General features: G+C 59.4%; 1 protein-coding gene across 2 annotated transcripts in view; it reads left to right on the forward strand.

Moving 5' to 3' along the window:
- Positions 1–3,638: 3,638 nt before the first annotated feature.
- Ell (elongation factor for RNA polymerase II) overlaps positions 3,639–26,283 on the forward strand; it is a 44,066-nt gene continuing 21,421 nt past the window's right edge. The window contains exon 1 of one of the 2 annotated variants that reach the window (XM_087201908.1): positions 3,639–3,843. In XM_087201908.1, coding sequence (XP_087058034.1) covers positions 3,709–3,843 — 135 coding nt within the window. In that variant the 5' untranslated portion in view covers positions 3,639–3,708. The remainder of the gene's footprint in view (positions 3,844–26,283) is intronic. The other variant, XM_004873368.3, reaches the window with a different exon arrangement.

Genomic DNA, 26,283 nt, shown 5'->3' on the forward strand with positions numbered 1-26,283 from the left:
ACCAGTCTGCCGTGACAGTCGCCAGTGTTGTCCGCTGGCTGGGCTGTGCCCGGCACCCTTCCCACTTGGTGTTTTGTTGTTTTTTTTCCGGTACTGGGGTTTGAACTCAGGACCTTGGGCTTGCCAGGCAGGCACAGTGTCACAGTGTCACTGAGCTACATCCCCAGCCTACTTGGTGGTTTTTGAAACAAGATTTCCCCATGTTGTCCAGGCTGGCCTGAACCTCCCAACTCTGCTTCTGCCCCCAGTGTGGGCGTCCTTTACATGGGTGCAGTAGCTGCCCTTGTGATCTCAGCTACTCAGGAGGCTGAGGCAGGAGGAGTGAAAGTCTGAGCCCAGCCTGGGCAACTCAGTGACTTGGTGAGACCTGGTCTCAAAAAAATAAGGAGCTGTGGATGTGCCTCAGTGTTAAGGCCTGGGTTTTATCCTCAGTACCCTAAAACCAAAAAAGAACGGAGTGACCTTTTATTTTTTTCTTTTCGGCTCTTTAGACAGGGTCTCACTGTAGTTCAGGCTGGCCTTGAACTCCTGTTACCTCAGCCTCTGGAACAGCTACAACTACAGCTGTATGCCAGCCAGTCTGGCTGGAGGCTGTGGCTGTGACCTGTTTCCCAGGTGAATCCAGAAGTTCAGAGAGGGCAGGTCTTTCTTGAAGTTCCTCTTGGCAGTTGGCAGTTGGGCCCCTCCCACATGCTCCTCCACTCAGCACCGGGGTCGCTGCCTCCCAGCCTTGCAGGGCTCCAGGACCCAGCTCCTGTCCCCGCCCTGACCTCCTGGCCCATGGACCCCCTGCTCTAGTGTCTGCTTGGCCTGGCAGGCTGGGGGGCTACTGGGCAGGGTGGGCTGTGGGCCAAGCAGCTGGTCAGAGCTCCTGCCCTGGTGGAGACAGCCTGGCCTGACACCTTGGCTCTTCGTCCAGGAGGCAGCTGCTTGGGAGCATGAAATGAGCTCCTGTGGGGTGCGCTCAGCACACCCTGAACCGCAGGATTGTGCAGGCTGGGCTCAAACTTGGTGATCCTCTTGTCTCAGCCTCCCAGAGTGCCAGGAATACAGGCATGTGCTACCACACCAGCTATTATTTTTTGGAGGGGACAGAATCTAGCTATGCGGCCCAGGATGTTTTCAGACTCTTGAACTCAAGGGATTCTCCTCCTTCTGCCTCCTGAGTAGCTGGACTACATTTGTGTACCACTATGCCTGGCTTATTTTCTTCTTTGATGCTGGGCCTGGAACCCAGGGCCTGGGGCTGCTTAGCAGTGCTCTACCACCAAGCTGCAGCCTAACCCTCTGCTGTAGACTTGCCGTCCTTTCTAGTGATGGCTAACACCTAGCACCCGGGGAGTGCAGGGTGTAACCAGCAGTTCTGGTATGTTCCTTAGGGAATCGAGACAGGAAAAAGCCTGTTTGTGTCCAGGGCAGAAGCCATGGTTTTCTGCTGAACAGTTTCAGCCTGTGGTTAGTTGAGTTCCACAATGTGGAACCCAGGGGCTTAGGGTACACACGACTTGAAAAGGGACCTGTGGGGGAGGCAGGGTGCAGGATGAGGGGGTGAGAAAGACCCAAGTTCCAGCCAGTCCCTGCCCCCAGCCTCAGTCTCCATCTGTAAGGCTAGGAATTCCCAGAAAGGCGCTAGGAGCCAGCAGTGCTTAAGGGGAGCAGCTGCAGTGACTGCTTCCTAGGCTTAGGTTATGGTGACAAGAAGGACCCCGAAGATTTCCAGCAGTTGGGCAGCTGGGGTCTTGGAAAGGTCCTGGTCAGTGGCCCGGGCTGGTCCTAGCTCTGGCTTCACATGAACTTGCAACATGAGGGACGGCTGAAACAGTCCAGCACCTCCCCAACAGGTTCAGTCTAGCCTAGGACCCAGTGGTCCCATTCCTGGGTTTAGAACCACGAGACGAGACGGGAAAGTGTCTGTCTACAGAAAACTCTGTACAGGGGCTGGGGTGTAGCTCAGAAAGAGTGCTTGCTTAGGGGCTGGGGATTTAGCTCAGTGGTTCCACCACCTGCCTTGCAAGCACAAGGACCTGAGTTCAATCCTTGGTACCAAAAAAAAAAAAGGCACGAGGCTCTGGCTTCCATCAACAGCACTGAAAACAAAAACAATACCATGTGCATTCATGTTCATAGGCGCCACTCATAGTAAGAAAGGAGCCACTCAAACGTTTAATGGGTGAGTGGATAAACAAAACGTGATCATTTCATATAGTGGAATATTATTCTGTCATGAAAACAGAAGGGAGCTGGGCATAGCGGTGCACACCTAGCACTCTGGACGCTGAGGCAGGAGGATCGTCAGCCTGAGCTATATAGTGAGACCTGTCTCAAAAAAAAAGGGGGGGGGGGAACTACACAAAACCAGGCACTGATCCCTGCTATGAGGATAACTAACCTCGGAAACATAACATTAAAGGAAAGGGAATCCAAAGACCAGAAGTAGATTAGTGGCAGCCAGGGGCTAGGGGTGGGGATGGGGAGTGAGTGACTGCAGCCCGCGGAATTCACTTCTGGGGAAATGGAAGCATGCTGGAATTAGAGCAGTAAGGACACAACATTGTGAAGGTATTAAGTGCCGAGGAATTACAAGGTCGAACTCCGGGCGTGGTGGCCACTCGAGCAATCCCAGCACTGTGGGAGGCTGAGGCAGGATGGCAAGTTGGAGCCCAGCCTGGCCACTTTGTGACTTAGGGAGACCCTGTCACAAAATGAAAAGATAAAAAGGGCTGGTTATATAGCTCAGGGTCAAAGTGCTGGGTTAGCAAACAAACCCCAAAACATAAAGCAAAAGGCCCTCGATTCCATCCCCAGCAGCGAAGAAAAATAAGATAAAAACAAAAGGTAGCTAAACTGGGGGTGGTGGCCCACGCCTGTAATCCCAGCACTGGGAAGGCAGAAGGAGGATTGCCCGCGAGTTCGAGGCCAGCCTGGACTACATAGCGAGGAGCCTCGTTTCAAAGAAAAAGACAACTCACGGAGCTAATAAAGTTGTTTTCTGGAAAAGGGCTCTGTAGTCCACCACGGGTGAGGCCTGTGGGGAGCTGGGTTTCACCCTCTTGGAAGTCTCCTCTGGTCCTAGGAAGTTTCCCGGATCCACCTCCTCCTCCTAGCTTTCCCGCAGCTCCACGTCCCGGAATCCCGGCCGCCCACCTTAAGGGAAGGCGCAGTGGCCCAACCCACCGTCCAACGCGCGCCTTCTTTTACACGGCCCCGCCCAGCAGTCAGGCCAGCCTCAAGCTCCGCCTCCCACACGCCCTCTCCGCTGGTCTGCAGAAGCCAAAGACGGAAGGCAAAGGAGATCTCATAAATAATGCATCAAGTCAGAGGCCTGTGGGGCGGGGCCTCGAAACTGAGGAATTATACATAAGGCGGGGCCTGGAGGCGTGCGCGTGGGGAGGCGGAGTTACAGCGTGGAAGTGGCCACCTCTAGGGCCTGGAGAGGTGGGGCCACCTGCGAATTATGAATATACAGTAGTTGGGGGCGGAGACGTTGTGCCTCTTCTGCACGCAGAGGGCGTGGTCATCTATGTGTTATGAATAATGCAGCACGACCGCGCGCCCTGCATGCGGCAACGGCCGTTGGCTCCGTGGGATCGGGGGAGTGGCCAACCGCACCTGATGAATAATGCAGCGCGTCGGCGGGCGGTGGGCGGGGTATGGCCGGCGCGCCGGCGCTGGAGCCCGGACGGGTGGCGGGGGAGCGATGGTCGCAAGATGGCGGCGCTGAAGGAGACTCGGAGCTACGGGCTGTCGTGCGGGCGGGTGAGCGACGGCAGCAGAGTGTCCGTGTTCCATGTGAAGCTCACAGACAGTGCCCTGAAGGCCTTCGAGAGCTACCGCGCCAGCCAGGTGAGCGGTGTGGAGTCCGGCGTGGCAGGCACGGATGGCGGGGGGCGCGGGCCGGCGAGCGCGGGCCGGGGCCGCTCGGGATCTGGGGCCGTGGGCTTGGTGTGGGCTGGGGTCCGGAGCGCGGCGACCTCGCCCCTCCGGAACCCGGGCGACACGGGCGGGCGGTGACCGCGGGCCCGGGGGCGTCGGAGGTGGCACCGGGGGCGCCGGGCCCCTGCTGTCCGGCCCAGCACCTGGCCAGGGTCCGTGTGCACCTGGCGGGGCGGGGACAGCGTCGTGCTGGGCCGGTGTCGGGTGGGGGCACTCGGACGCGAAGATGGGCTGACAGTGTCTGTGTCCTGGGAAGCTGCTTTAATGTCCTGGTGCCCACAGGGTGGGGGCACTGCTGTTGGGGCACCTGGAGAGTCCGGAAGTCTGAGTCTGCATCTGGGTGTGTGACGCTTTCCGGCTGACCCCTCAGTTTGGGCCCACTGTTGATTCTCGGAAGGGATGGATTGGGCAGAAACTGACAGCTGTCCCCCCTCCAGGTGACCCTGTCTCCCTGAACATCAGTGGGGAAAGAAAGTGTTTGAGGGGAGCAGGCTGTGACGTTTCCTGAAGGGACCTGTGTGTTGCGGCGGGTCACTAACCCGGGTAGCTTTTCTCAGGCCGAGAGCCCACAGTGGGCACTTCCGTGGGTCTGGCCACCACACCTGCTTGCCGGCTCTGACTCCTCCGGCTGCTTTGGGGCCATCTGGGAAACTTTGAGGGCTTTCAGTTCTGCCCACCTGGCTGGGGAGAAGGGTGGGGAGAACGCTTGCACCCCCTTTTGAGCCTAACTTTGGGGCACATCTGGAGCGGTGATCAGAAACCTGCATCTTCCCATTTCTGTTTGTGTCATGGCACCGGCCAGTCTGTGCCAGGACAGAAGTTGCTGATCCCCGGAGGTCAGGACAGGAGAGGAAGTAGAGGTTTGGGAACGCTGTGCCTCCCTCCTTTCCTGGAAAGTGGGGCTCGGTGATCGGAAGGTGGCTCAGGCAGGCCCTGTGTGTGCGTGCTGGATGGGGGGGGCCAGGGGCGGGTGAGCAGAGTAACTCGGAAGGAATGTGGCTTTCTTCCTGCCCCGGACTTGCTCAGCTGGGAATTCCTCCTGATTTGTGTTCCCCTGGACTTGCCGGAGCCCACCCCTCCCGCACTTCATCTCTCTTCTTTGGGCAGTTTCCTTTCCCTCCTGGTGTCTCAGTTTTCCCCTTTGTAGAGGGGAGTTCATCTTTTTTGGAAGAGCCAGTTCTCGCCTTGTCAGGTTCCCCACGATGAGGCTGAGGCGCCCCTGCAGGTGAGGAGGAGCAGACGACCGAGATACGGGGCTGGTGGTGGAGGGGGTGGTGGTAGCTGTCTGATGACCAACCAAGCCACTCTTCCTGGTGGAAGTCCAGCCTGGAGTTGTTTCCCCTGGGCGATTCTGACTTATCCTGATGGAAGGCGGCCTTCCCAGAAACAGCCCGGGTGAGCGTGCCTGTGGCATAAATAAGGTGAGCTCCTCACCTGGCTTCCTCCTCTGCACTGGGACCAGGAGCCCCGCCCTCCTCTCCAGAGCGCCCTCCCTCACACCCTCCGGAAGGGCCTGCCTGTGCGGCCACCTCGTGCCATCATGCTGCTATTTTTAATTTCGGGTGTGGGTTACATCCCCTCACTAGGCTGGGTCTTCCTTGTGTAGGGGAAAGGTGGCAGCAGACCTGAGCATGTCCTTTCCGAGCCCAGCTGTGGACAGCAGCATGTAGCCCATCCAGGACAGGCTCCCTCAAAGGAGAGACTCCAAGCTGCCCACAGCAGCCTGGCTGGCTGGCTTGTATTTGGGGGCCATCCAGACTTGTGCGTTTTTCAAGAGCTGCCTGACCGGTCAACAAAGTGGCATGGCATTTAATGGTACTTAGTCTTGCCCAGTGAGCAGTGCTGTCCACTGAACTGAGACCCTCGGCAGGACTAGCCTTAATGCAGCGTGGTTTTGGGTGGTGGGCATTAAGACCACTGGAAGCACTTGGGTAACCAGAGAGGTGTACTGGCTCTTAGCAAAACCTCATGTGCTCAATTCTGCCAACCAGCAGCAAGTTTTCTGTTTTCTGGCCCTGTGGATGGAGTTCTCTCTCTCTCTCTCTCTCTCTTTCTATATATATATGTGTGTGTGTGTGTGGGTGTGTATATATGTATATATGTACATATATGTGTGTGTATATATGTGTATATGTGTATACATATATCTGTGGTACTGGGTATTGAACTCAGGGACCGTCTATCACTGTGCCACATCCCCAACCCTTTTAAAAAAATTTGAGACAGGGCCGGGGATTTAGCTCAGTGGTTCCACCGCCTGCCTCGCAAGCCAAGGACCCGAGTTCGATTCCCGGTACCAAAAAAAAAATTAAGACAGGGTCTTGCTATGTTGCTCAGGTGAAACTCAAACTTGCCATCCTCCTGCATCAGCCTCCCAGAGTTCTGGGTTTATGGGCATGTGCCACTGTGCTTGGCTTACTGTAGCTTTTTTTTTTTTTTTTTGGTGCCAGGGATCGAACTCAGGTCCTTACGCTTGCGCAGCAGGTGACGAAACCACTGAGCTAAATCCCCGGCCCTTACTGTAGCATTTTAATTGAAAGATGCTTTTATGAATTCAAGTGAGGACAGGTGTTGGAATGGAGATCCCTCTGCTGTGGCACTTTGTCTTGGCTCCTGGGAGCCATGGTGGCTTCTCTCCCAGGAGGGGCTCTCTTTTGACCTGCCCCTGAGGTGGAAGCTGGGGTGGCCAGGTCAGGGTGGAGCAGTGTGCGAGGGGTGCTGTGTGCAGGTCACTGCCCCTCTGGGCCAGGAGAGAAGGAGGGGCGGGTACAGCTCATCTTCCCAGGACTGTCACTTGTCTGCTTGGGGAAGTATCCCCTGACCTCCCAAGGAAGTGGCCCAGCCAGGACAACTGACTCCACGGCCTGGGCTGTTTCGTCTTGGGGTTTGGGTGGGCTCCGAGGGTCAGTGCTGGAAGGGAAATGAAAGGGGGAGGTGACAGTGAGGCACGCAGGGGGTGGGGTGGGGAGGTGACAGCCTTGTGGTCTTCATGCACAGGCTAGGTGGGGTGATGCGGGAGAGGACTGCAGGGAGCTGTCCAGGTGTGAGGGGGCCAGGCGCCTGGGGCTGGCTGCTGTGGTTCTTGGCTGCTGTGGCGCCCAGAGCTGAGCTGGGGCTGCTGTGTGGACAGCAACCTGGGCACCGGTGTCAGGGGTGGCCCTGTTTAGCCTGAGCTCTCCCCGCGGTGCCAGGCTCACTTCCTCTGCCCTCACCCCTCAAGCACATGGCCCCTTGATAGTACAGGGGGAGGCTGGCTTATGAGGGGGACAGCTGAGGCTTGAGGCAGTGTCACCACCCTCACTGTCCCAGACTCCCCCTCCAGTGCCCGATCTTGTGATCAGCGGGAGAGGCGGCATGCGGGGCCCAGCTCTGAAAGGGAGTCATGCTGCACGCCCAAGAACTAGTGAAACACGGGCACTCTGGCCCCAAACATTGTGACACAGATTCCTCCAGTCAGTGGCCGTGTCTGAGCTGTGCCCTGTCCCTGAGAAAGCCAGGAGGTGATGGGCAACCACCTCCAGCGGTAAGCAGGTCTGCCCTGGGCTGTGCTGCCCCAGTCAGGCCCTTCTGTCCCCATCAGCCCATGGCAGGTGAGGACGCGGCGTTGGCTGGGGAGGCTGAGTCACTGTGCAAGACCTCCTGGCTGGGGCGTGAGCAGCCGGGCATCAGGCCGGGATGTGGCAGCCTGTGCCTCTCCTCAGCTTGCACGTTTCCTGGTGGGCACTGGGGGGGTCCTTTGGGGCTGGGCCTAGGCTGGGAGCTGGGCAGGGCGAGTGCAAGCTGGGGCCCAGCCTGCTGGGCACTGTGACCCTTGCCCATGCATCTGGCCTTGGCTGTGGCGGGTCTTACACAGTGTGTAAACAGCGCAGCTCGAGGAGAGCCGCCCCCTGTTGACTCATGAGAGGGCAGAGTTCACCGCCCTCCGAGCAGTTTTGACATCACACCAGGATTGTGACATTGCTGCAGTGGGGAGGTCTGCAGGGAGGACTGGCCAACTTGAAAAACAAGCCTGTACGCAGCCAGACGTGCAGCAGGGCCAGGCTTTGGGCTGGGCTCGGGACAGCAGCCCTGCCTGGTGTGGCTGGTGGATTCGGACTTCTGATTAACTCTGGCTGCCTGCCGGGGTGGCCTCTGCAGTGTGCTGGTTTGGGCTCTGCCCCGTGACTGCTGCCTTTGGGACCTGAGGCGTGCCGTTCTTCCTTGGTCTTCTTGTTTGGGGATCCCACAGCTGGGGTTCGTGTGATCTCGTCTCCAGTCGGCCACAGAGCTTAAGGCACTTGGAGCTGTGCTCACTGTGACCTCTGACCTGCAGGTGAAGTGATTGACAGCTGTGCAGGTGGGTGTCCTGTCGCTTGTTAATGCTCCTATCCTCTGAGCCATCTTGAGGAGCGCCTCGTGGTGAGTCAAGTCACAGGGCCCTGTCTCCAAGGGACGTGGCCTGTCACAGAGCCTACTGCTAATTACATCCTCCCAGGGCTCAGGGACACCTGTGTGGCTTGCCACAAGTGCCTGGGAGGAACAGCCCTGGAGTCCAGGTGACGTTCGCAGAAGCACTGAACTTGTGTGTAAAAGAAATGCATATGAACAACTTTCTCTTTTCTCCTCCTGGCATAAGCAGAGGGTCTGGGCGTGGAAACCTGCAGAAGCCTGCAATAGCAGCTCTGCTCCTGCGCCCGGGCAGAGACTCCACGGCCCCTGCTCTGTCCCTGTCCTCCCTGCCACGATGCTCCTATGCCTGTCTCCTTTCTGCGAACCATGCTAGATAAGCCTTGCTTTTTGTTCTCGTGAACTTTTTCTTTTTTTAAGTATTGGAGATGGAACCCAGAGCCTTTGCAGTAAACTACATCCCCAGCCCCTTTTTTTATTATGAGACAGGGCCTTCCTAAGTTGCTCAGTTGCCCAGGCTGGGCTCCACTTGCCATCCTCCTGCCTCAGCCTCTCGGAGTGCTGGGATTGCAGGCATGTGCCACTGTGCCTGGCTCCAGATTTCCCTTTTTTTTTTTTTTTTGGTACCAGGAATCAAACTCAGGTCCTTGCGCTTGCGCAGTAGGCAGCAAAACCACTGAGCTAAATCCCCAGCCCTAGATTTCCCTTTCTAATGGCTGTCTCTCCTATGCCCCATGGCCCCCAGGAGGGCACTGCTCCTGAGCTCTGACTGTGTAGTTGAGGTGGAAGTGGGTTGAGCACTGCTGCAGTGATGCCAGCCTGACCAGGTCATTCCAAGCTGCCGCCTCTGTCCCTGAGCAGGGTCCTGAGGTAGACCTGCAGATGTCCCCATGTGTGGGGTGAAGTAGATCTCACCGGGTGTAGATGCTCTGCAGGCCAGAGCCTCTCTGCTGGTCCTTGGGTTGCTCCTTTGCCTGAGCAGTCAGGTGCCAGGTTTCCCACATTGGTCACCAGCCCAGCGGCACTTTCTGGACCCGGTGCTCTGATGCTCAGGCTGGATGGAGGGGCCACCTTCTGCGGGTGTGCACAGGTCAGTGTCATCCTGTGTCGCTGCTTGCCTGCCATCGCAGGGGTCTCCTGGGATGCAGCAGGGGTGACCTGCGCGGTCTGGCTCTATCCTCAAGGGAAGGAGCCTGGGTTTGCATGTGCCAGGCAGCCCTATCTCCTGGTTTCCCAGGGCAGCCACCCTGGTAAGCATGACATGGTCTCAGAGAGTCTCAGACTGGCTGTGTGTGTGATGGAGCAGGTGCTGGGTCTGCAGAGCCACTGACACCTGGTTGGCTGAGGACTGGCTTAGGAGTTTCCAGGTTGCAGATGGCAGGGACCCTGGCCCTGCGGCCATGGTGGGCGGCGCCCAGGGGAAGGGAAAGGACAGGGAGGGCCCAGGCAGCCCCGCTGTGTGAGAACCTGTGTCTGAGTGGCAGCGGCCTGCATAGGGAGCCCGGGTGTGGAGCTGGCTCTCTCAGTGGTCCCCAGAGCTGTGGGGAGGGAGCAGGGGCTGGGCCCTCAGTTACACAGCCTGGGGACCCCACTCCAGCCTCTGAGCGCTGAAGCTGCAGCCCAGGTGGAGGCAGAAGCCGAGCTTAACAGATAACTGTGAGAGCCCTGGGCCACGGCTAGGTGTGGCACGTGCCTGGCATGCGTGAGGCCCTGGGTTACAGCCCCTGCACTGCAAAAGGAAACTAAATAAAATGGAAAAGGTCAGTGTGGTGGAAATGGGCTTTCTCCCCGGCCTCTGCCCTGCTCCTGCCCCTGCCCCTGCCCCTGCCCCTGCCCCGGGCTGGGCCCAGCCTTTGTTAAGAAGCATGGAGGAGCCAAGGCTCGGGGGTCCTGTGGGCAGACGCTGGGGAGCCGGACGACAGCAGGGCAGGTGTTGACCTCTTCACCATGGAGGTGTGAGTCAGGTCCTCGGCCTGGGGCAAGCTGGCATGAGGCCCTCGGGCCGGGCGGCCACCGTCATGTCCCTACCCTTCCTGCGGGGGACCTGGGTGGCTGGGGAGGTCGTCTCCCCTCCCACTGGCTGGAGGGTGGTAAGCTGGACCTGGAGGTTCCTTTTTCCTTTTCCTCTCTTATTAACAGCGCCTTTTGAGGGACTGTCAGCGTCCAGCTGGGGACACTTGCGCAGCCACACCAGGGCAGCTGGTCTACTCCCGGGAGGTCCTGCGGGCAGTGACCTCAGCTTCTGGCTGCCCTCGGCCTTCCTGGGACGTTGTTCCAGGGTCCTGTTGGGGGCCAGGTTGCTCCGCTTGGCCGCCCCCGGGGAGGCTTGGCCTGGTGCAGTCTGGGTGACACTGGCCCCAGGCCCCTCCAGCCCTTCTGTGTCGGCCTCTCTGGGACACTCCCTGTCTTCCATCAGCTCAGCCCACCCCATACCAAGGCTTCTTGTCGCTGTGCGAGCTGGGCAGATCTGGGGAAGGACACCAACAAAGCAGACGCTGCAGTGGCCTCTTCATTGTCCACCTCCGGGGCTAAAGCAGTTGATGAGGCCCTGGGTGGCTCGGCAGAGTGCTTGCGTAGCATGCGCTAGGCCCTGGGTTCCAGCACCATGGGTGAGACGAGAAAATGATTAAACCAAGGTGTAAGGGGCTGGTCAGGCTTGCAGCTGTCTCTGTAAATCAAGTCTTATTGGGATGCAGCTGCATATTTAGGGCACACCATGAAGCCTGCAGCCCTCTTGTGGGGAAAGCTTGCTGGCTGCTGGTCTAGTGTCTGGCGGGGGTGACATGAAGCTCTGGTATGTTGGTGGCACCCCTGTCCTGGGCTGTGCTGTGCCCGGCAGCCCCAGTCAGCTTTGCGTTGGAGGGCCAAAGTCACCAGAGGGTCTCTTGGATCTGTCCCTGTCACTTCCAAGGGACACCTGGAGGTGGTGTGTAACTGGTTGGGGGCACTGGAGAGGAGGGCAGGCCTCACCCCGAGCTCGTCCTCTCTGGGACCTGCTGCCCCCTGGCTGCGGATGCTTCCCACCCTGGACAGTGACAAGCCTGGCTTACTTTCCAGTGGGACCAGACGTTTTTTGTATGACCTCTTTGTGACTTTCAGAATTGGGAACAAAGCATGGCCATACACAGCCGGGACGGAAGGACCGACGACCCCGTGATGTGTCCCTTGTGGGGTCAGTCATGGCTGCAGCATGGAGGCAGCCCAGGCTGGGAGAGTGGGCCGAGCCTGTCGGGTTCTGCTGGGCCCTGGCCACTGTCCCTGGCTCTCTGGGTCAGCTCCGGTTCTGCCTTGGGCCAGCATCCTCCGTGGGGTGTTTTGGCAAGTGACACAAGCGTTTCTCACATGTGTACTTGTGACTGGTGGTAGAGCGGGTGCCGAATCCGTCCTCCCCTGCCGACATCCCGGGACAAGGGGCCCTGTTAGCCAGGTGCCACCAGGTGCTGGGCCGTGAAGTTCTGTTGGTGCAGAGGGCAGGTGGCAGGCGTTGCCTCCTTGGGAGCTGCACACCCTGGGCTCGGGGCTTGGGATAGGCATGGCTATGGTGAGACCCATGTGGGACCCCAGTGGTGTCCTGTGGGTCTCCAAGGGGTCTGCAGCGGCCTGGCATCTGCACTCCTGCCCGTCTTCTGCTGTCGTCACCCCTCTGAGAAGGGTGTGACTGTCGGACCCTGCAGGCCAGCCCAGTTGGGGCCTTGCAGGGAGCTGGCTGCGGGCAAGAGCGGGTGTGGCGAGGAGAGCGGCCTGGGCTCTCTCAGACCCTGGAGTGCATGCCCTGCTTCCCGGGGACACCTGCTTGTTCCAGGAAGTGCGCTCAGCACCTGGGACATCTGGTGAGTGGGCGGGAGGGACAGCCAGGCACTGCTCTGGGGCTGGGACGAGGCCACCTGCTCCCTCCCCATCACTGGGCCCACCGTGCGTGCTGGGCCTGCAGACTGAGTGGTTCTGTGCCACAGACCCGGGAGTGTGGCAGGTCCACAAGTGTCTTAGTTACAGTCTGTTTGCTGTAAGGAGGAGTGGGTGATTTTGGCTCAGTTTGTGAAGGTTTTAGTCCACAGTCAGCTGACGGGGCAAGGGGGAAACAGGCCATGGCATGGCAGGCAGGAAGCAGAGATCAAGGGAGGAGGCAGGACATTGACCCTTCTAGGTCATGGCCGTCTGTGACCTCTTCCTCAGCACCACAGTGGACTATAGATGTATCAGTGCACTAATCCACTGAGGAGTGTCACACCCCAGGACCCAGTCACCTCCCAGAGCCCTGCTTATGAGCACGTGGGGGTCATCCAGATACAAACTATGACAAGAAGGGCTCCAAGGTGGCGCCTGGCCTGGTGTGGACTCAGGAGACACAGCAGCCCCCGTGTTTCCCCATGGCATCTTTGGGGGTCCCTTTCATGCGTGAGCCGAGGAGGGCAGTGAGTGCCCAGCAGGGCCCCTGGCACAGGGTGGGGGCGGCCCCACCAAGGCACGCAGACTCACCTGCCTTTCTCCTTGATGGGGGCGGCAGCCTGGGTCTGTCCTCTCCCCAGCCCTGTCTCCTGCATGGAAACTCACAGAGGCTTGGCTGCCTGCCTGGGGTGTGGCAGAGGGGTCCCTAGCAGTGTGGAAAGTGGGCACAGGCCCAGGCAGTGCAGCAGAGCAGCACCACTTTGCCTGGTTCTGAGCCATCCACAAACTGGGCACACTGCCTGCTGCCATCCTGCAGCCGGGCCAGGTGGGGACAGAGCTTCTGGTGTCCGTGCTGAGTCCCGAGGACAATTGAGGGCAGCGAGGGACAGGTGCCTCCTTGCCGGGCTTGTGTTGGCCTCACAGGGCTGGGCCCAGGCTGGATCCCTCCTGGACAGTGACATCCCTGGGCCTTGGCCCCTGCAGGGTGGGGCCATCCTGTCGGGGTGGTCAGGGCTTGAGTCCGCCCTGCCTGCCACACAGACTCCCCTCTCCTCATCCTTCCTCATCCCTGCATGCTGGAGTTTCAAGGAGCTGCACCCCACAGTGGCCAGGGCATCCGGCATGTGACCTTCCTCTTTCCCTGCCCTGCTGCTTCCTGCTAGAGAAACCCTATGTCTCGGCACCCCTTGCTCTTGCCCTCTAGGTCCCCCTCTTGATTATTTTGAAACAGGGCGTTGCTAAGTCATTAAGCTGCCCAGGCTGGGCTTGGATTTGTACTCCTCCTGCCTCAGCCTCCTAGAGTGCTGGGATGACAGATGTGCACCACCAGACTGGACTTTCCTGGCTCCTTTGTACCCAGCAGTGGTGAGGAGCCCACTCTATTGGTGGTGATGGGAGCAGTGAGAGTGTAGGCACAGGATGGAAGGTGGCCCCGTGTTTGTGGGAAGGTGGGGGCACAGGGTTGGGTAGGGCACCAGACCGGCCCCAGTGGCCTTTTTGGCTTTTTTGGTGGTACTGAGGATTGAACTCAGGGCCTTTACACTGAGCTATGTCCCCAGCCCTTTTTTACTTTTCATTTTGAGACAGGGTCCCTAAGTTGTCCAGGCTAGACTCACAATTGTGGTCCTCCTGCCTCAGCCTCCCAGAGTGCTGGGATGACAGGTGAGTGCCACCACACCTGGTTCCTTACTAACCTTCTGATTCACCCAGGACAGTGCTGCCTCCACCTGACAGGTGATCACTGGCAGGGGCGTTGCTGTGGATCGTGGAGGGCAGCTCCCTCCCCAGGTGGCCATGAGAGTGTAGTTTCACACAGGACTGGGGCAGGACGTTAGAGCCATCAGATGATTTAGGTCCTTGGTGGCGAATCTGTGGCACACTCTCTGCCGCGGGCTGTTTGTACCCTTGAAAACACTGTAAGGTTCGTCATCGCTGATCTGAGGGTGTTGCAGCAGGCCAGGCCCGTGGCGCCATTCCCCTCAGGATGCGCCTCAGATCACAGCAGCCTGAGAGTCCTGAGGCTGCGCTGCGCAGACCGAACGGGAGTGCCCTCTGCCTCTGCCACTGCTCCTGGCCAGGGCTCTTCAGCCACCCCTGCCCTGCCTATGCCGCCATGACTGTCCAGGGCTCCACCCACGAACGAGGCAGGTGAGCTGGCAGGACACTGACCCATGTCACCATGGTTTCCGGCAGGGCACTTGTTGCTGATCTCGCCCAGGCCCTGGTGTGACTGCCAGCTGACCTGGTGCTGTGCTGGGCGTGGGGTCTGAAGAGGGAAGGGCTACGCTCCAGGGCTCTAGGCCAGTAGGGGTCCCGGAGAAGGGTCAGCTGCCCGGCCTCGAGGAAGAGGGGCGTCTGAGTCTGGCCTGCAGGCGCCGAGGCCTGACCTCTCCCTGTGCCAGGGTGACTGCTCAGCGCAAGCACTTTGCTTTACTGTCCCTCCATGTCCCTGTTTACAAGCTGCCTCCGCGTGGGTCCCGTGGGACCCGTGGTGGCCTTGGCTGAGTGTCCTGTGTTCTTCAAACTCTTGTCATCGCACTGTGGCCGGGTGGCTCTGTCTGCACACACCCCTAGGGCCTGAGCCCTCTCTCTGTGGGCTCTGGCTCCTCGAGGCTCACTCACCTCCTCACTGTTCTCTAGTTCTGCCAACTGCCTTTTTCAAAAAGAAAGAGGCCTGGGGAAGCTCCACTGCCTTCCCTCCATCCCAGGTAGCTGGTTCTCACCGCGGAGGGGCTTCCTCCTTTGCACTGCGCACCTCCAGGGGTAGGTTGTGCACACACCCCACCTCCATGCTGTGCAGCCCCTCAGGGCTCAGACCTTGCCTGTTCACAGTCACTTTCCAGACCTGGGCCTGGCGCTGCGTGGTAAGTCTGATGCCTCTTTCTTCTTCTCTCTTCTCTTTCCTCTCCTCTCCTCTCCTTCTTCCCTCTTCTCCTGCATGCAGGAATGGAAGCCAGGGACTCTAAACGTCAGGCAGGTGCTTTACCCCGAGTTGCACCCTTAGTACTGAACACTTTCCTTTTGAAGCTGGGTTCCCTTCTGATCAAATGAAATCAGCCATCAGTGCCACCTCAGAATGCAGGTGACTGGGCTGCTCTGGCAGGTGCTGTGAGTCCTAGAGGGTGGCTCTGCACCGACACTGGTGGCCCCAGCCATTGCTGGCCTCTCGGGTTCCTGGCAGCGCCTTATCTGGGGTACCTGGCCCTGCCCTGTGCCCAGGGGTGGCTCTCCACAGCCCTGCAGTGCAGGTTTCCCTCAGCTTCCCCAGAGCAGCTTGGCCCATTGAGGGCAGGGCCTGCTCCAGTGAAGCTGTTCGCTTCTGTCTGTGGCACAGCTGGTGGGGACAGTGGCGTGGCAGCTCCCTGCTGTGAGTTTTGGTCGTGTCTGGCAGCTGGAAGTGGTCTCGTCCTCGTGTGGGAGCTAGTGTGCCAGTCTCCTGTGGAGTACCCTGCGCAAAGCTGGCACCTGGCTGCCTGCCTGCCACCTGGCCCTGTGACCTGCAGCGGCGTGGCTGGTGCCCCTGAAGCGCCTGGACTGTTGCAAGGTGGCCGTTGAAGGCCTCGGTCTGGTTGGTAGTGAGCCGGCTGAAGCTGGGTCTTTGATGGGGAGATGATGAGGCTTGTGTAGCCCCTGCCAGCTGCCAGAGCTGTTCCCTCTGGGGAGCGGAGCTGCCCTCCACAATGACCAGAGGACTCTGGAAGGAAGTCCTGGTCCTGTTTCTCCCTTCCTCACAATTGAGTCTCTGGAGGGAAAGCTGTGGCAGGTGTTGCTTACAATAGGTCCTGATTGAGGGTGGAAGAGTTCTTTCTTATCTTTTTCTTTGCTTTTGTTTTGTTTTGGTCTTGGATTTTTGAGGCAGAGTCTTGCTCTATAGCCTAGGCTGGCCTTGAACTTGCAGTGATCCTCCTGCCTCAGCTTCCTGAGTGCTAGTATTACAGGTATGCACCACCACATTCAGCTGGTGCTTGTGTGTTGTTTTTTGTTTTGTTTTGTTTTGTTTTTGGTACCAGGGATTGAACTCGGGACCTTGCTCTTGTGCGGCAGGCTGCGGCACCACTGAGCTAAATCCCTGGTCCTTGGGCTTGTGTCTTTAAAATGAATGCCTATAATTCCATCACTCAGGAGGCTGAGGCAGGAGGATCTTCAGCTAGAGACCAGCATGGACTACATAGTATGTTCAAGGATGTCTGGACTACATAGCAAGACCTTGTCTCAAAATCAAAACAAAACAAAACTTAAAAACAGCAACTCAAGGGTCGGGGATTTAGCTCAGTGGTTCCAATGCCTACCTTGAAAGCGCAAGGTCCTCAGTTTGATCCCTGGTACCAAAAAAACAAACAAACTCAGAACAAAAGGTGTGTTGCAATGCTTTATTCCAGTGTTCGGAAACAGGAGATGGAGGTCACGTGTGATGGTGCCCTTCATGCTGTGGCATGTGTCACTCACCTGCCAGCGTCCGGTAACACAGCTCAGAGAGGCTAAGTGGTTCTGAGGTCACACAGCTTTCCATGGCAGATTCTGCATTGGAACCGAGCCTTCTGGTCTCAGCTCTCAGGCCGAGACACAGCTTTCGCTTTCAGTTCCCGCAGCAGCCAGCGGACCTGGCCTGGTTCCTGTTCCCCAGCTGTCCAGTCTCTGCCCCTGCTGGGCTGGCTAAAGCAGTAGCCCAGGGTGTGTGCCACTGGGTCTGCTGCCAGGCCTTGGGCGGCAGGGTGAGTGGGGCGGTGAGGAGGGGCCCCGTAGTGAGGCATCCCCACCCACATCCCTGGGCTTCCAGGAAGCAGCCCGGAGCGCTGGACTGCTGGAGGGAGCAGCGGGCCTCTGTGCTGGCCCGTGCATCTCCCTCTGTGGAGCCCAGGCCAGACGGAAGGTGCCCACTCGCCACTCACTGGAAAGGCCCAGCAGGCTCGGCCTCCTGGCGGTGAGGGCAGTCTGAGCATTGTGCTGAGTTTGGTTGGCGCTCGGCAATGACGTGAGTAGAAGTGGAATTTTTCTTAATTTGAAGAATTAATTATTGTAGAGTGGTTTAAATTCAGTGGAAGATCCAGGAGTGTCCCATAAATGCCTGGGTGCTCACAGGCACAGCCTCCCCACTGTCAGCATCCCTGCCTGTGAGGCATACTTGTCACAGGGGATAAACCCGTGCCGATGCGTCGTTGCACACAGACTCGAGCATGGCCGTGCCTCAGTGGCTTTGGGCAAATGCCTGATGCCTGTTCAGTGCCAGGTGAGCAGCCCTGATGCCCTACTCCTGAGCCCTGAGACCACAGTTCCCCTCGTCCGGGGTCCGAGCGCAATCTGAGGTGCAGCTGGGCCGGCCTGGCTGCCTTTCCTGAGCGCTGTGCATTTGTGTTCCCACCATCTCCTCGAGCGAGAGTGCATTTCTCCTCATCCCTGGGTGATGTTCCCCGTCTTGTCAGAACAGCCTGTCCATTCATTCACCTGTCGGGACGTTCTGGTTGCTTTCACACTTGGGCAACTATTAATCATGCTGCTGTAACTGTCATAGTCCAGGTGGTTTGCTTTATTTCTTGCATCCCAGCCCCGTCGTGCGTGCTTTATGTGGATGAGCCTCAGGAGCATCCTTGCCAGGTTGCACGGGAGGAGCTGTCTTTTAGTTTGGAGAAGCTCCCAGCGGCTACTGTGAGCACCTGGTGGCCCACCCCTGCCAGCGTTGGTGCCACCAGTGTTTGGGGTTGGCCGCTGTGATGGGTGCACAGAGGGGTCACTGTCATGGCAGAGACTGGAGTCCTCTGTCCAGATGCTTTGGCATTACTGAGGTGCTGTGTGCCCCAAGGAAGACTTGATATCACAGGTCACAGCTTTAGGCTGCCCTGCTGCCCCTGCCCAACCAAAACCCACGTAGCCGGCTCAGCCTGCCTGGCCCCACAGGGTGACTGGGGACACTGGGGAGGGCCTGTGTTTGGGCCCCCAAGACTGACAGCTTCTCCATAGCACCTGCCTTCCTGAGTGTTATAAGAAGCTGTTTGCGTCCGGGCGTGGTGGTGCCTGCCTCCTATAATCCCAGCTAGTAGAGAGGCAGAGACAGAAGGATTGCAAGTTCAGGCCCAGCCTGGGAAACTTAGCACAACCCTGTCTCAAAATACAGATGGCAGGGGCCGGGGATATAGCTCAGCGGTTCCGCCGCCTGCCTTGCAAATGCAAGGACCCAAGTTCGATACCCGGTACCAAAAAAAAAAAAAACAAAAACAGATGGCAGGAGGGTTCTCACTGTAGTGTAGCAGCAGAGTTCTCGCCCAGCAGGTGCCAGGCTCTGGGTTCTGTCTCTGCACTGAGCAGTTTCCTGCATGACCTGGTTTTCTTTGCTCTCAAGCCCAGGAAGAGGGCTGCTAGCCACCGGAAGTGGGGGCCTGCTCGGGCGGGGTCTGTGGACCGGCTCCCCAAATCTCCTTTCCCAGGGCCCCCCAGAGGGCTCATGCCTCACTCCTTGCACTGCAGAGGCAGTGCTGTGTCTCGCCCTGTGCAGAGGAGCTTTCTGGATGCGAGTGGCCTGACCTGTCTGGGGACACCCCTTGCTTGGGGACAGCTGGAGCAGCTGCAGGAGGGCTGGAGGCAGGCACAGGGCCCATCTTGGAGGTGTGGCGACCTCGGGGGGCTCTGTGTGCAGCTTCTCCCCACATCCTGTGTCCTGCCCAGGCAGAGCCAGACCAGCACCAGGCCTCCTCCCCGAGCCTTGCCGCCCCATTCCGAGTCCTGGCTGGTGCTGTTCACATAGGAATCTTCCCACAGCCCGAGCCCTTGCCATCTGGGGAAACTGAGGCATGCAGGCCGCCCCATCCCAAAGTGGCTGTGCAGTGTGGGGCTGCCTCTCTCTTTCTTTTCTTTTTTTTTTTTTTTTGGTACCGGAGATTGAACTTAGGGACCTTGTGCTTTCAAGGCAGACACCGGAACCACTGGCCCGGGGCTGGCTCTCTCTGAGCCCAGGGAGGGGCTGCTCCTGGGGCAGCCTTGCCCTGTCACTCCTCCACAGCATTGTCCTTCTCCCCCGGCCATGGTGGGTACCCTCTGACAGCGCTGCAGCCCGGGATGGTCAGGCAGACGCTGTGCCCTCTGTTGTGGACAGGACTGAGCAGGGGTGTGACCGCTCCTGCCAGCCTGTGTCCCTGTCTCCCATGGTGGGGATGGGTGCTCAGAGGGCCACAGGTGGGTGCTAGGTCAGAGTGTAGGTGCAGGGGATGGGGAGAGCCAGTGAGCCAGGACCTTGCCTCTGCAGCCTCTCTGCAGGTGCAGGGCAAGGCTGGAGCCAGGGGGAGGTGCCCAAGATGGCAGAGCGGGGCTGGGGCCTGGCCACTGGCCTTGGGGCCTGCTCACTGCCCTGGTGTGGAAGGCACTAGGGTGCTGTCTGTGGGGAGGTGCATGGGATATCAAGGCGTTCAAGTGGGCGTGTGGCCTCATGATGTGTTGCTAGTGAGGTCTGGTGTCATTCAGCGTCAAAGTGCGCTGCGAGCTGGGTGGTGTTTCAAGGTGATGCCAGAAGTGTGTCAGTCACGGCCCCTGCGACACTGTCCAGTGAGCTGCCTGTGCTCCTCACAGAGGAGATCGTGGAGAGCAGCTGTGGAGTCCCTCCCCGCCCAGTCCCAGGACCCCGCAGTGCCGGCTGTGTCTCAGCAGGGCCCCGGAGCTGTCCTGAGCGCCCTTCAGGGCCACTGTCGTGGTGACAGATGAGGCTCCTCCAGTGGTGGGGGCATCAGGGAGCTGCGGATGAGGCAGGGACAAGCCAGGGTTGGCACAGAGGGCTGGCAGGCTCAGGTGGACGGGGATTCTGGGCGGCCGCGTGCTGCAGGCGTCGAAGAAGCAGTTGCCTGTCTATCAGGCAGGGCCCTGCAGGGAGGCAGCCTGGCGAGTGTGTGCAGCTGTGTGTGCGATACACAGCGGGTGCGTGGGAAGGAGGGCCGGGTCTGTGGTGTGGGTGCTTCCTCCTGGGACCTCAGTCCTCCCCTGTCAGTGCCTACAGTGCATGGGGTGAGGGCCCACAGTGCAGAGGGCGACCTGCTTTCCTAAGTCTGCTGCTGATTCACTCTTTTTTTTTTGGTACTGGGGAATCAAACTTGGGACGTTGCGCTTGCGAGGCAGGCGCTGGAACCACTGAGCTAAATGCCCGGTCCTGCCGATTCACTCTTCATCGTGTTTGAAACACTCATCTATGGCAGTGAGACAGCCACACTCTGTAGTCCAGGCTGGCCTTGAACTTGTGGCAATTCTTCTGCCTTAGGCTCCCAGGTGCTGGCGTTACTGGTGTGCACCACTGCACCCAGCGTGGACTGCTGCTTGACTGACAGCTGGGCTCTGGAGAGCAGGCACACTGACGTGAGTGAACCTCTCACTGCTGAGGCAGGCGCCCAACAGCAGGGAGAGCCCTGGGGCGGCCAGGCTGTGAGCCTCTCGGGGAGGGCGCCTCTGGGACAGGCTGGGTGCACAGGCTGACCCAGAGGTAGACTGCACCCGTGCCCAGGGGCCTCGGCAGAGGAGCCTGCAGGGTACAGGCGGCCCCTGGTCAAAGGAGGGTGATGCGAGGCCGCCCCTGTCCGTGAGGAGGATGTGGTGCAGGCTGGGAAGCAGCGGCCGCCTGCAGCAAGGGAGGGCGCCTGTGCTTCTGGGCGGGCAGTGCTCGGCCTCCACACCGCGGGGGTGTGGAGAGTGTGCTGCATGTGCACGTGTGTGTGCACCTGTGTGTATGCGCACATGTGTCCAGGCCCGCCGTGCCCTCCTGGTTCTGCGCCGTTCTGCAGTCGGAGATGATCCCCACCATGTCCAGCAGAGATGTGGCCGGAGCCCCACTAAGAGGAGCTTGTGTGGCCAGCTCTGCCTCCCCTGCCAGGCTGGTCCTGCAGGGCCACCAGGATGTACACGGTCCAGCTCGCTCTGGGCCTCTGCTCTGCTGTGAACAGTGATAGGGTGGCTCCCTGGCCCCCGGGACTTGGCTTCAGGAGGGAGAACCCCAACCCCCACCCCTGACCGGAGGATGGGCCAGGTGGGGCCAGGCAGCAGCCCGGTCACGTGGTGCCGTGTGAGTGCCTTGGGGCTCTTGAGGCCAAGCCTTTGACCCTGCTGGCTGCAGTGTAGCCTTCTACATGGGACAGGACAGGTGCTTGGCCAGGTTCTCCTGGAGGAGGCAGAGCCGAGGCTGGGGCTGACTCCAGGGACCTGGGTGGTGGGTCGTCTGGGCCGACGGGATGTAGAGACAGCCCTCTGCTGCATATGGAGTCTGATGCTTGTCTCATCACCTGTGAGGGAGCAGGCAAGTGACAAAAGGCAGCTGACCAGGACGTGGGACAGGGGACACGGGCCAGTGTGCTGCAGCCCAGTGCAGCGGCCGGCCATTGCAGAGCAGGCGGGGCTGCCTGAAGCCTGTGACCTGTCAGTGTGGAAGCGGAGCATCTCCGCCTCACCTCTGAGGCCCACACCCCCCACTTGTGGTGTCCTTCTTTGAGACTGAGCGCAGCCCTTACTGGGCTGACTGTGACCCAGGCCCAGCCTGGGGCCAGATGCTCCCCAAGCCCTCAGTCTTACTGCATGGCTGGGCTTTCGAGGGCTTTGGGACCTGTTCCCAGCACAGGCTGCATGCGACCTCTGGGGTGGCTTGCCAGCCCCATGTGCCTCCCCGTGGGGTCTCCCCATGCACCCCACCTTCCTGATGGCTGAGCCCTCAGACTTCTGTGCTGCTGGTCGAGGAGCTCAGGGGGTGATACTTTTCTGGGCCACCTGCCCTGAGGACAGTTGTCTTCCTGGGGAGAAGCCAGGTGCCAGGTCTGGGTGCCGGAGGCTGGACTTGGCAGCTGGAGTCCAGCCCATGGGCAGGGCAGGCCCTTCCGGCAGTCAGCACTGCCAAGTGTGTGCCCTGTGGAAGCACAGGCTGTCCCAGGGAGGCGCCACCTGGTGTGTGGTCACAGAAGACCGCTGTGTTACAGGCGAGCAGCGGGGCCTCCCTTCCTCCAAGATAGCCACTCTGCCCCACACAGGACCTGAGTGCCTGGGGCTGGGCAGCTCCTCACCCCAGACACTCCGAGGGCCTCTCTGGGGATAGCACCGTAGCCTTGGCCATATCAGGTTCTGTTTCTTCCTTTCTTTTTTGGGGGGCGAACTGGGGATCGAACTTGGCTCCTTGCGCCTGAAGGGCAGGTGGCAGAACCACTGAGCTAAATCCCCGGCCCTAGGTTCCGTTTCTTCAAGAAAAGTTAGCTGGACGTGGTGGCTCATGCCTGTACCCCTGCTGCTGAGGAGACTGAGACAGGAGCATTCGCAAGTTCAAAGCCCGTCTAGGCAGCTTACTGAGACCCAGTCTAAAACTTAGAAAAATGAAAGGGGCTGGGGGGATGTAGCTCAGTGGGTGTAGTGCCCCTGAGTTCAATCCCAAGTACTGTGCAAGAAAAGCAAGAAACAAAACCAAGACCGCTGCCCTCTGAACGCTGGGCCATCCTCTCGCACAGCAGCCTGGCTCCGGGGTGTTGGTGTGCATGGCCTGAGCCGGCTTGGCCCTACCTGCTCCTCCCAGGGTTCCCCACACAGCCGGGAGAGCTGCGGCCGCTCCCTGATGCTCCGCCACTGCGCGCTGGGTCAGCAGGCATGCAGGTCGGCAGCCCCCTTGCCCCTTGGGCTGGGGCTGAGCGGGTGAGAGGTGGCTGGTGATGAGCTCGGCAGGGGCTCTCTGCGTGGAGAGAAGGGCCAGAGCCACATGGTGCCCTGCAGGGGCCGCGCTCAGCGCCACAGCCAAAGGCCTCATCCTGGGGCTCGGCCTTCTCGGGTTGGGCCGGTCTCTTCCTGCCGGCCAGACCCTGGTGGCTGTGCCTCAGAGGCTGCAGCGGGCTGTGAAGGAGCTGTCCCTTTCTGACCCTGTGCCTGCCCGCAGGCAGCTGTGGAGGTGCCCTGGAGGCTCCCAGATGAGCACTGCCAGAGCGGTGTGGAGGAAAGGCGGGCTGAGTCCCTGCCGGCTCTATCTGCAGGCAGGCCGGGCCCAGCTTTGCCCCCACATCCCCCAGCACAGACCCTGCCTCAGCTGGCAAAGCTCCCCTACCCAGAGTGGGTAAGAACCCAGGACATTCAATAATAAGAAAATGGCGGGCCGGGGACGTAGCTCAGTGGTTCCGCCGCCTGCCTCCCAAGTGCAAGGTCCCCAGTTCGATCCACGATACAAAAAAAAAAAGAAAATGGCCCAGTGTTTGAAAATGTGTTAAAGATTTGGGCAACTTCATTAAAGAAGATATCAGACGGACAGATTAGCTCAAGAAGATGGCTTCGTGGGCCAGGGATTTAGCTCAGTGGTTCCGCTGCCTGCCTCACAAGCACAAGGTCCCCAGTTCGATCCCCAGTACCAAAAAAAAGAAGAAGATGGCTTCGTTATCAGTTATCAGGGAAATGCAGATTCCGACCCTAGTCAGCTGTCACTGTGTACCTACCAAGAGGCTTAAAACAGCCCCAGAACAAAACCTGGTGAGGCCGGCAAGGAGGCAGCCAGCAGCTCCCTCCGTGTGTGAATGGAGAGCTCATTCCCACAAACCTGCTGTGAGTGCTGACACTGGTCTCCTTCCTCCTTCCCCGCAGTGGGGCCAGCCCCGTGTCCTTCAGGAGGCAGACGGCCAAAGGGGGCGCGTTCCTCAGTGGGCTTGTGACACTCGACAGGAAAAGCAGCAAGCCTTTGGGACCGCTGCAGGCATCCCGGGCACCACATCTAGTGAGTCACCCTCGAGGCCCTGGTGCTTCACGGGGCCCAGGATGGCAGATGGACTTTGCAGGTGGGGCGGAGTTAGGGTTTTCCTCCTGTTGCTTTCAGGTGGTGCTGAGGCTGGAACCCAGGGCCCTGTGGGTGCTCTACCCCCAAGCCAGGCCCTGGCCCTCTCGAGGGCCCTGAGTTACATGGAGGGGGGCCTGCCCGCCATGCCGGTGTCCTTGTGAGAAAGACAGGGAGGCCTGACCCAGACAGGGACCACGGGACAGAGGCCCCGCAGGTGGAAGAGGCTGGGGGAATCGTCCCCGGAGCCCGTGATAGTATGTGACTGAGGACATTTCCACCGTGTGGACACCCAGCTGTGGCACTGGCCAAGACGGCCACAGGAAGCCACGTGGTGGGAGAGGCTGCTGGGGCTGGAGGAGCAGTGGGCGGGGCGGGCTGCACTGGGAGAGGACGGTGCCCAGAGCGCCAGCTGCTGACCGCAGAGGAAGCGGGGCTCCAGGGGCATCGGGGCTTTGGAGGGCCTCATCTGCCCCTTCTTTTGCTTCTTGAGATAGCATGTCACTCTGTAATCCAGGCTGGCCTAGGCCTCACAATCCTCCGGCCTCAGCCTCAAGCACTGTGACTATAGGTTTATGTCTGTGCCACTGCAGTCTTTTTTTTTTTTGAGACAGGGTCTCACCAGGCTGGTCTTGAATTCACTGTGCAGCCCAGGGTGGCCTCAAACTTACGATCCTCCTGCCTTGGCCTCCCGAGTGCTGGGATGACAGACATGCACCACCACGCCCAGTTAGGATTTCTTTTTTTGCCCTCTCTCTTTCCCGCCCTCCCTTCCTTTATTTTCTCTTTCTTTCTTTCTTTCTAATTTTTTTTATAGCACTAAGGATGGAAGCCAGGGCTTAATGAATTTAGGCAAATACATATCACTGAGCTCCAGTGATATAGTAGCTGCAGCCCTTTGTACTTTTTAATTTTGACGAGATTAGGCATGTTCAGGGTGATATGGCCGTAGTGTTGGGGTTTTTTTTTATTATTTTCAGACAGTCTTGCTATAGGCTGGGCTTGAACTTGCAGTCCTCCTGCCTCAGCCTCCTAAGTAGCTGGGGTGGCAGCGTCAGGAGTTCTTAAGACTTTTTCCATACACTTCCGGTGCATCTCAGTGAGTGGAAATACCCGCTGTGGCGGCTGTTTGTGTACCCTGGTTCGCACCTGTCACATGGGCAGCCTGGGGCCATTTTGGGGGATGCTTGTCTCCACACGGCGGGTGGCGTCCTCCAGTGGTCAGGTGACTGTCGTCTGGCTTCCCTGCGGGAGCTGGAGAGGTCTAGGTGGCCCTGGGCAGTGTGGACATGGCTGCAGCAGCCTGTGACTCCCGCTGGGGCACACTTCTAGCCCTCTGTGCTCCACTGGAGGGGTGGCCAGGTGGTGGCCAGGGCCCTCCGTCTGCACCCTGGGCAGCGTGCAGCTTGTGAGCTGCCCGGGCCAAGAGGGCATCATGGGCTCTCGGCAGCCCGGCACAGCTGGCCGGGGGCCGCTTTTGCAGAAGGCCTTGTGTAACAATGCCAGGTGTCTTTGCTGTCACCCGACCTTCCCAGTGGCCAGATTCGATGGCAGATGAGGACTTGCTCTTGTTGAATGCTCCCCAGCCTGGGACAGCAGCTCTCATTGCACCTTTGCCAGGCAATGGCCCTGGTGTCTCCACGCTGGCCCTGTCACTCGGGACTGCCCGCCTTGCTGGCCTGCGGGGTGTGTAAGGCCCCATCCTTTCTCTCCCTGAGTTCATCTAGTGAAACACACAGGGCTGCTGCCCCTGGGATTCCCCAGTTCAGCTGTGATGGTGGCTTCCCGGGCAGGTCCCCCAGGGCAGCTGAGAACATCCCCAGCGCTGCAGGTGTCGAGCAGCAGATGCCAGCATCCTGCCCCAGTGCAGCCACAAAGGTCTGTGGGCACTGCCAGTATCCCATCCCGGGGCTGAGCGCTGCTGGCAGGACTCCTGCCAGAGGACGCTTCTGTCAACCTGTGCTGGCCCTGGGGGCGGATTTCACAAGCCACTTCCTGTTGCTTCATCTCGGAAGCATCTTGGTTCTGGGGAGAGGATCAGGGGTTTCTGGGCCATCAAGAGGTTCCTCCTCCCCAGCCCTGTCTCAGCAGAAAAGGGGGGCCTCGCCCCTTCCGCTGTGTGGCACTGCGCCTGCCCCTTTCCTCCCTCCCGGGCATCGCCATCTTGACTTAATCATGGCCTTGTTGTGGGGCCTGACGTGGGCCGCCTGTGTCCCCGTCCTGTGTGGGTCTGTCTCGGCCCCGGGCCCTCAGCATGCAGCATGGCACCGGGTAGGGGGACAGAAGTCCTCAGGGGACCTGCAAAGGCTGGGCGCTGGGGCTGCCTGCGGTCT

Source organism: Heterocephalus glaber, unplaced genomic scaffold (assembly GCF_053883595.1).
Source record: "Heterocephalus glaber isolate CG9 unplaced genomic scaffold, H.glaber_assembly_v1.0 deba00001761, whole genome shotgun sequence".
In the NCBI taxonomy this organism is placed as follows: domain Eukaryota; kingdom Metazoa; phylum Chordata; class Mammalia; order Rodentia; family Bathyergidae; genus Heterocephalus; species Heterocephalus glaber.